At 43.4% G+C, this 9,862-nt stretch overlaps 1 protein-coding gene across 6 annotated transcripts in view; it reads left to right on the plus strand.

Moving 5' to 3' along the window:
• The window catches only part of LOC143284026 (uncharacterized), a 64,631-nt gene extending 55,475 nt beyond the window's left edge, over positions 1–9,156 (plus strand). For all 6 annotated transcript variants that reach the window (XM_076590582.1, XM_076590581.1, XM_076590583.1 and 3 more), the window contains 3 exons: positions 2,308–2,417; positions 6,218–6,364; positions 7,694–9,156. In XM_076590582.1, coding sequence (XP_076446697.1) covers positions 2,308–2,417; positions 6,218–6,364; positions 7,694–7,901 — 465 coding nt within the window. In that variant the 3' untranslated portion in view covers positions 7,902–9,156. The remainder of the gene's footprint in view (positions 1–2,307; positions 2,418–6,217; positions 6,365–7,693) is intronic.
• The last annotated feature ends 706 nt before the right edge of the window (positions 9,157–9,862 follow it).

Below are 9,862 nucleotides of genomic sequence, written 5' to 3' on the forward strand. Positions count from 1 at the left end.
GAAAAGAAAATAAAAGGCGGCAATACAAGGCCGTCCAGGAGTCATGACCTGGGTGCGGCCTGGCCCCCTTGAGTGTAAGGAGTTAAGGGCCGAAACACTTGACTGAAGGGGGCTTCTTCTCTGAAGACCTTGTACTGTCCAGCTCTGTCCAGCGCGCGCGCATGTGTGTGTGTGTGACTCGAATCGAATCGACTTCATTTATTGTCATGAAATCTAAAAGGATTAGTAGACACAACGAAAAAACAAAAGGAACAAATACAAAAAGGGTCGTCTAAGGCGCACGTGTGTGTGTGTGTGTGTGTGTGTGTGTGTGTGTGTGTGTGTGTGATTCTTTTATCTTCCGTTTCTTTAGGGACAGTTGTAACATAGGTACATATCGAATATAAAAAATATCAAATAAACTGCCCTGTTATTTGAGTTTAATCATCTCTTTTTCACATGTTATTATATCACACGATAACTGACGCAGTGTGTCAATAGTTCCACCATCCCTTGATGTAGTCTTCCGAGTCTGGCGCTCTCAGCGAGCCAGAACATGTAACAAGCCTGCTGAAAAAGAAAAAATGGACAAATCTCTATGGGAGAGCGTAACATAGAGCATATGAAGCCAAGAGTGTAGGAGAGCGTATGTCGTTGTATTATTGATGAGCGTATGTCGGCATACTGTGGGAGAGCGTGTTTCATTGTTGTGTGGAATGCGTATGTCACTGTAGTATGGGAGAGCATCTATCACTGAAATATTGGGGAGTGTATGTCACTGTAGTTTGGGGGAGTGTAGCAATGGAGAGCGTATGTCGCTGTAGTATTGGAGAGCGTATGTCACTAGAGTATGGAAGAGCGTAACATGGGAGAATATATTTCATTGTAGTATAGAGAACGTATGTCATTGTAGTATTGAGATTGTACGTCACTGAGGTGTGGGAGAGCGTAACAACAGAGAGCGCATGTCACTGGAGAACGGAAAACGTGTCACCAAAGTACTGGAGAGCGTGAGTCAACACAGTATAGGGGAGCGAATGTCATTGTAGCGTGGGAGAGGGTATATCAGTAGAGCGTATGTCACTGCTGTATGGGAGAGCGTATTTCACCAGATCTATGAGAAAATTGCACTGGCTCTTAGTGCTGCAGCCTTGTGGGCTAGTTGGCCTTTGGGAACCATCCCAACGCCGACTGTCCTAAAACCCTCTTGGCCGAGAGAGTGGGGATGTAACTTGGGCAAGACACTCTCCACTATAATCAAATTCTAGCCCAAATAGTCAGAACAGCAGTTGCCTCCTCAGCTGTTCTGATGGTCATAGTCGGACACGACTGACTATCATACATATATGGGAGACCATTGTATGGCAGAGCGTATGTCACTGGGATGAAGGAGGGTGTTGTGCAGGGAGAATGTATATCACTGTAGTTGAGAAGAGAGTATGTCATTTGTATGGGGAGTGTATGTCACCGGAGTATAGAAGAGCGTATGGAACTGTTGTGTGGGAAGGGGCGTATTTCATCAGAGTGTGGGAGACCGTTTTATTGGAGTCACTGTAGTAGAGAGTATGCATGCCACAAGTATAGAGAGTGTATGCCATCGGAGTGTGGGAGAGTCCACGCCACTGCAGTAAGGGAAAGCATATGTCACCGGGTTGAGAGAGAGAGATCGTTTCATGGGAGAGCGTAAGTCACTGTAGTAGAGTGTATACCACATTGTGGAGAGTGTACGTCACCTGAGTATGGGAGAGTGTACGCCACCTGAGTATGGAAGAGTGTACGCCATCTGAGTGTGGAAGAGTGTACGCCACCTGAGTATGGGAGAGTGTACGCCGCCTGAGTATGGGAGAGTGCACGCCACTGTAATATCTGAAAGCATGTCACCTGAGTGAGAGATCGTTGCATGGGAGAGCGCAAGTCACTGTAGTAGAGTGTATACCACAAGTGTGGAGAGTGTACGCCGCCTGAGTATGGGAGAGTGTACGCCGCCTGAGTATGGGAGAGTGTACGCCACTGTAGTAAGGGAAAGCATGTCACCGGGGTGAGAGAGAGATCGTTGCGTGAGGGAGCGTATGTCACTGTAGTAGAGTGTATATATACCTCAAGTGCGGAGAGTGTATGTCACCTGAGTATGGGAGAGTGTACGCCACTGTAGTAAGGGAACGTATATGACACCGGAATGAGAGAGATCGTTGCATGAGAGAGCGTAAATTACTGTAGTAGAGAGAGTACATGCCGAAAGTGCGGAGAGTTTATGTCAACTGAGTATGGGAGGGCGTAAGCCACGGTAGTGAGTGCAGTCAAACAGAGGGAGTTTGCGTTATGTTACAGGCAATCGTGGTGAACACGACCTCTCTGACAGTGCAGCCAGACGCGACGGAGAGGATAGCGTTCGTCAACCACACAGAGTGCCAGTGCCTGGAGAAACCACAGTTACCAGAGTGAGTACGGTAGTGACGTCTTTTCTTTTCTTTTAAAGGTGTGCAGTGAATGGCTTAAAGGAATGTTTGATAGAGTAAGTACGGTATGCAGTAATGAAGAGTCTCTTCAAATTCACCCTTATTTAAAGGTATGCAACTGGTGATTGAAAAAGATATGTATATAACAACTCGATTATCAGAGTAGGTCCAGTAATGAGTATTCAAATTAAGTTTCGTTTTAAGGTGATTAATTTTACTTAAACGCGTTTACTGGAGTGAGTACAGCGGTGAAATTTCTTTTCGAATTTTTTAAATTTAAAAGTATACAAGTAACTGGGTTTGCTAGAATAGATATTGGCTTTGCAATATTTAGAGAGACAACTACCGATAGCATTGCAGTTGAGTATCAAAGTAAACCTTGAGCTAAACACTTCCACACTGCGACACGCACAGCGTACCTGTTAAAGATGGGGACGGTAGCCGAGTGGTCAGAGCGTTGGCTCTGTGTTCAGCGGTTGTCTTAGATTCGTGGATTGGATTCGTGCCTGATGAGTTGAGGTTGGAGATTCGCTCTGTCTTCCATCTCCTGGATAGTTTCTGTTGAGTTAAGGTTTTGGGGTGGGTGGGTGTGGGGGTGTCCCATATTCCATCTCCTGGTAGTTTCTGTGGAGCTAAGGGGGGTGGGATGTCTTATATTTCATCCCCCGACAGTTTGTTGAGTTAAGAGGTGGGGTGGAGTGGGTCGATGGGGCTATATTCCATTTCCTGATAGTTTTTTGTTGTTGTTTTTTTGTTTGTTTTTGTTTTTTTTGTTTTTTTGAGAAATCAGTGGATATGTAAAATTTCTGCTAATGAGCAGGATAGTCTCAGCATCCTTGGAAGGTTCTTTCCCACTTTTTTTTGTTCTCTCTCTCTCTCTCTCTTTTTTGTTTTTTGTTTTTTTTGTTTGTTTCTCTTTGTTCCTTCCATCATCATTTTTCTCCTTTCTGTTGTCTTTTCTTTCTCTTTCTTATTTTTTTCTTCTCTCATCTCTTTATTCTGCCTTTTCTCTCTCTCTCTCTCTCTCTCTCTCTCTCTCTCTCTCTCTCTTTCTTTCTTCCCCATGTAATCTGTCTTCTTACCATTGTCATGCTCAAACATTGTCAAGGTCATGCAACATATAAAATCACATACAGGGTAGTTTCATGCACAATGTCTGAAAGAGGCTTGGTAGACACGATCTCATTCTCTCTCTCTCTCTCTCTCTCTCTCTCTCTCTCTCTCTCTCTCTCTCTCTGGAGGCATTAGCTTTACGGAACGTCTTTAAATGTACACATTTAAATTGACCACTTGAGGGTTTTTTTATGGATCCGTATAAGTGCTCAGGTATCTTGGTAGACACAGATCACATCTTACATAATTTGAGCTCGGTTTCAAAGATAAGATACAGATTCTTACACTTATATCTCCTGATAGTTTATGTTGAATTAGGGCGGGGTGGGGGGGGGGGGGAGAGTTGTCCAGATTCCATCTCCTGATAGTTTATGTTGAGCTGAAGTGGGTGGTGGGGGGTTGACCTATCTTCCATCTCCTGATAGTTTCTGTTAAGGCTGGGGATCAGTCTTACTTCCCATGCAAGCAGACCAACTAGTGTCTAATCCCTTACGTGTGCATACACAGATCAAATACTCACGTTGCTGATCCCGTAATCCATGCCAATATTCTGTTGGTGGGCTGTGGAAACATGAATACATCGAGCATTGCTGCCAGCCCCGAAAACGGAGTGTGACTGCATTAATGCGGAGATAAAAACGATTCCACACGTAAAAAGCCCACTTGTAGAAACGTGTCAAGTGGGAACAGCAGCCAACAAACACAGAAGACGTGATGGCACAAACACTAACACATAAAAGAACGTCAAGAGCTCGATTTACTGACGAAAGAGGACATGCGTGCGTGTGAGCGATTTACCTGTTTCCTCTTGAAATAACATACTGCAGAGAGAGACAGACAGATGGAGGAGGGAGACAGAAACAGAGACAGAGGAGGATGGAGAAGGCAGCGAGAGGGGGTAGGGAGAGGAGAGAAAGGGCGAGATGGAAAGAGGGAGAAGGAAGAAGCCAGATGAAGCGAGAGGCACGGACAGAGAGGAAGAGGAGAGAGAGAGAGAGATGAGAAAGAAAGTAGTAGTATAAAAAGCGTACATGTTTCTTTCACATGGCACCGGGTTTTGGTTGTCTCCTCGCTTTTCCTCCATCCGTTTATCCCTTTAGTTAGTTTCTTTTCCGTCAAACCCATCGCTTCACAGACTGGCGATGGACGAACCAGTCATCGATTAAGGTTGTCATCGAGGTCCCCCCCTTCCCCTCCCCTCCACTCACACCAGTCTGTCTCGTTATCCATAGCACTCGTTTAGCCATCCACCATTCAGTAATTAATCATTCAGCTCCCTGTGGAGGTGCCTAATGAAAGCTGTCTGGGGTGTCAGCTAGTTCGGGAAGCTCTCATTGGATGGACGAATGATTTCATGTCCGGTATTGATGATGATGGTGGTTGCTATCCTAACGATGATGTTGACGATAATGACAAATGATGGCGAAGAGAAGTCAGAGAGAGCGAATCGGGCCGTTGGGTGAATTTTCTCAAGAACGTTTGGGAACCCCAAACCAGTGGAAAGTTCTTGTTGACTTGTTCATTCCACACACAACTGAATTGGAAATGTACTTTGAAAACTCGCACCACGTTCACACACCGCTGCCCTTTATTATGAGCTACAGTGCATCATTTATTTTGTTCCCAGTTTTTATCGCTGGCGTTTGAAAACGCAGTCCCTTTGTTTGCCCTTTGATGTGAAACGGTGATAAAACATTATCTAGATATGTGCTAAATGCAAAATCAATACTACGTGATAGAAACTGAGAGACAGACAGAGGCGAGGTGGCGGGTCGACTGCCACTAAAACTGGATGTAACTCATTGTGTGCCAATATTCTGGGTATCATTGTTTGTCTGCCACACACACTGGATATCATCTTACGTCTGTTATTGATTTTTTTTTTTTAGCTACGCCTACACTCTTATGACGCATGCATTTTTTTGTGTGAAAGATAATGTTTGTGAAGAAAATGACCTGGATTATGATGCATTCATAAACTCGTCAAGTAGCCTGCAGATTAGAATTATTTAAGAATCATAGAATCATCAAATGTGCACACACACACACACACACACACACACACACACACATTTTGCCATATGATAGGACATCAATCTGAATTATATATTATGGGAGATGATTTTTGATTGTTCTCGCTCATCCAAAACATTAAAGACTTAAAATGAACTCAAAGCATTGAAAAGTCACCCTACGCCATGGAGGCGTTTGTATTTGTATTGTTGTTGATCGATCTGAATCACACGTAAAAACCTTGGGAACTATTTTTTCTTTTCCCCTCCATTTTGAAGGGTGTTCTGACCTTGAACACGACGAGAATAGAACGAGAAAGAGTTGGGGTGGGGAAAAAGAGGGTGATGGTCGAAAATATTTTGATTGTTTTCCCTGGTAAACTGGCAGTCTTTTTGTAGTTGTTGTTAGACTTTTTTGTTGTTTTGTTTTCGTTTTTTTTAAATTCTTTCATTTTTACCTGTTTGTATGTGTAAGAGCTGTGAGAAGGAATGGGGAGGGAGGGGGAGATGTGGTGGTGGGGTTGGGGGGGGGGGTCGAAAATATCTAAATTGTTTTCCTAGGTAAAACTGGCAGTCATTTTTGTTGTTGTTGTTGTTCTCAGGCTTTTTGTGATGGAGGTGTTTTGTAGTGTACCTGACTATTGGTATGTGTGACAGCTGTAACGAGACGTGCCCAGGGGTGTTCCGGATGCACCGGTACGGTTCGGACTGTGTGTGTGACTGCCATTCGTACGGCGGAGAGAGATTCCCCCAGTGTGATGACATCAAGGATGGCCTCACCCCCCTCTCTGACAACGATCTCGTGTAAGTCGGGCTTTTGCATCATGGCGAAGAAGATGATGATGATGGTGATGAAAGAAGTGAATGTTTTTAATCAGATTTAAATGTTTTAAACTCTGGAAGGTTTTTTTAAACTTTTTGAGTGAAAGGCTTGAAGCGGTGACTAGTTTTTATTCTTTTTTTTTTTTACCCTTGACATGAAGTACGTGCTAACGTGGCGATAGTTTTGAGATGACCTTAGTGGTCGGCGAGGCTCTAAGCACCATAATTTGATTTGATAATGATGGCGACGATGATGATGATTTGATGACGGTGGTGGTGTGGTCGTGATGTGATGTGGGAGTAGGATTGTTGGGTGTGTGTGTGTGTGTGTGTGTGTGTGAGGAAGAGAAAGAAAGAGAGAGAGAGAGAACAGTAATTATTTTTTCGGCAACACTGGGAGTTTGTATTATATTCTCTATTTGTTGAAACCTTGGTTTTTAATGCAGCATTCTAAAAGCCTTTAAGTTCTCAGACAGATATTGGATTTGTTAATTTTCTTTTCATTAAGCCTTTGCTTCTGTCCCTGGGCATCTTCCTTTTGTTTCCGTGTAATGATGATCTTGGATATGAAGGCGCCTTCTTTCATTAGCCGTCGACTGCAGTGATGGGAGTCTCCCGTCGGACCGACGGATGAGTAGTCAGGCAGGCACATCTGTCGGTGGGAGAAGAGGCCAATTCTGGATTCGCAGCACTTCCCACAGGTGTTGCAAGGGAAAACGTCTCCAGAAGTTGAGCCCTGCTTCTCCTTCATGGCCAGCGTTCTCTAGTTTTCAAACGTCTTTATGCCACAAGAGCACAGCATCCTCCAGCGAGAGCGGTCAAGGGCATCAGTCGACTGCAGCAGACAGAGCTAAACCCACATTCTTTTCACGCCATTCTTTCTGACACTGCACTCAACACGGAAGTGATAGACTGATTAAGGAGAACGAAGAACTCAACTCTTTTTGTAATGTTTGTTTTTCCTCATCACGTGAAATAGGAAAGGGCTGTCCGCGGTAACAAATGATGACGATTCGTGGTTCGTAGCTCTGACCTCTTTGTGAGACGGTGTACTTTGAAACGGGGGAGAGCATGATCTATGTGTTCTGTGAATAATGATCCTTTAATTCATAAAGCGCCTTTACATGCTCATTTGTGCTGTAAAGTGTAGATTTTGAATGTAACGCCATTTTGAGACCGTGTACTTTGAAACGGAGGAGCATGTTCTGACTTTGTGTTGGCCTGGTTCATATGTCGCATGTTTCATCAGTAAACTAGTTGTCAGTTCTCATATAAAGATGATAAACTGTTCTTGTGTCTCCTATCTTTCAGATGCATCAAGTCCGGTAAGTGCGGACGGCCCCGCTGCACGCACGGTCAGTTCGACGTGTCCTCAGGGTTCTGTCCCCTGATCGAGCACCTGTCTCTGCCCAAGGAACTGCCGAGCCACAGACAGCGGGTGGGACCTCATCGCTCACGTCACCACACGTCCACGCCCTCTCCCCCCAGCGCCCCTGTCGAGGGGTCTGGGGACTTTTGAAAGTCCTGTGTCCCTTCAGCTGCGGATGTTTTTTGGTGGACTGTGTTCCGAGAGGATGGTTTGCATTGTGGCTGTTTGTGGCTAGAAACAGTCTGTGGACTTCTGTTATTGAAGAAATGAAGGGGGTACATTATTTTTTTTTAGTCCATTTTTAGATTGAAGATTGATGGGAGTACAATGTTTTAAGACCACTTGTGGATTTTTAAACTGAAGAATTGAAAGGGGTACATTGATTTTAATTTCACGTGGATTTTTAGTTTGAAGAATCGGAGGGGGTACATTATTTTAATGCCACTTGTGGATTTTTGAATTGAAGTACATTATTCTTACTTTCCGAGGGCTACAAATGGTGCATTGAATACATTTGTAGCTCTTTAATTATTCAAAATAAAAAAGAAGAAAAACGACGTTAACAAAGAATGTGCTTTAAAGGTGTTTAGAAAAGAGTTAGATTGGAAGGGTTTTGTAGTACTGAAATGAGAAAGGATTTTCTAAAAAGTGGACATACAGATAAAGTATTACACAAGCTTTAAAAACCCTCATCATATTAATTTTGAACAAAGTTATGTATGTCAGAATTGGAAAGTTAGAAACATGTTTGCAGCAAAATGTATAATGATAGCAATGTCAGGAATGGTAATGGTAGAATCGCTGTAGCAGACAGAGAAAAGGAAAGAAATCTGTATGGCTATATTGTCAGTCGCTTTGAGTGCATTTGTGTGAATAGTGTGTGTATGTATGTCATGTTTGCTTGTTTTTTGGGTTTGTGTACAAGGCCCAAAATTCTGAAGGTGTGTTTGTGTGTGTGCTGCTATGCGTGTGTAGGATTGGTCAGAAACTTGAAAGGGGAGGGGGTTATGTTCTCTCGGTGTGTTAAGTTGAACCCATGTTACATTTAAAACTTGTGTGTGTTGGGTGTGTGCGCGCAGAGATTGTGTGAATGTGTGTGTGTGTATGTGTGTACGCATGAGAAAGTGTGTTTGTGTGTGTGTGTGTGTGTACGGATAATAGAAGTGTGTGGACAGGTGTGAAGAGGTTGGACTGGATTGGAAAAAAATATGTAAAGGAGACAGCAGGACTGGGTTTCATAGGTGCAAATATCATCCTCAGTTTGGAGCTGAAGATGAATGGAAAAGTAGGCAGTTGTATGTTGGTGACAGCGGAAGGGGAGGCGGGGATATTGTGTGTGTGTGTATGTGTGTTAGAAATTTAGAGAGTATTACTTGGTATACCACGTAAGGCTTTCGGGGGGATGACGTGTGTTTGTGGGGGATTGGGCTGGGGGGGGGGGGGGCAGTGTTGAATCATGGAGAATGGGTTACAACAAGGAAAGGTTGGGGGCGGGGTGTTGGGGCTATGGAGGATGACGAGGCAGGGTGTGATCGCCAGGATATATGTAGAAAAGGAAAACACTGGGAAGGAGGAGACTGAACAGGAAAGTCAATCGAATGTGTAGGTAATTGTCTGGGAAGGATGCTTGTTGCAACAAGGATAGACCAGCCTTGAAAGGGTAAATGATCGGAAAAAATGATATTGACGAAGGATAAACAAGTAAATGGGATAGGTAAACGAACTGCTGACTATGTATGTGGCTAATTGGGAGGCAAAAAATCAATAAGTGAGCAGGTAAATGGAGACAACAATAAATATCCATCCAGTGATTGGTAACACGAAAAGATAGACATGGACAGATGACTAAATAAATATTTATTAAGAAGTAAAAAATTTATATAAGTCAGTGCAGAATTAAACGACATATCTGCACCTACGCCCTTACGGTCGAATACATTTAAATGAACACATCATAAAACGGGACAAAATATTTACCAGAGGTGTTAATGAAGGAATTTTTTTTTATATATGAAAAAAAGAAATTACAAAAAAGGTGTGAAGGAACAATAATGAAGACATGGAAAGAAAGACCGAAATAGAACCAAAAAAAGTAAGTACATAAGAAGTGC

This window comes from Babylonia areolata, chromosome 7 (assembly GCF_041734735.1).
Source record: "Babylonia areolata isolate BAREFJ2019XMU chromosome 7, ASM4173473v1, whole genome shotgun sequence".
NCBI classification, from domain to species: domain Eukaryota; kingdom Metazoa; phylum Mollusca; class Gastropoda; order Neogastropoda; family Buccinidae; genus Babylonia; species Babylonia areolata.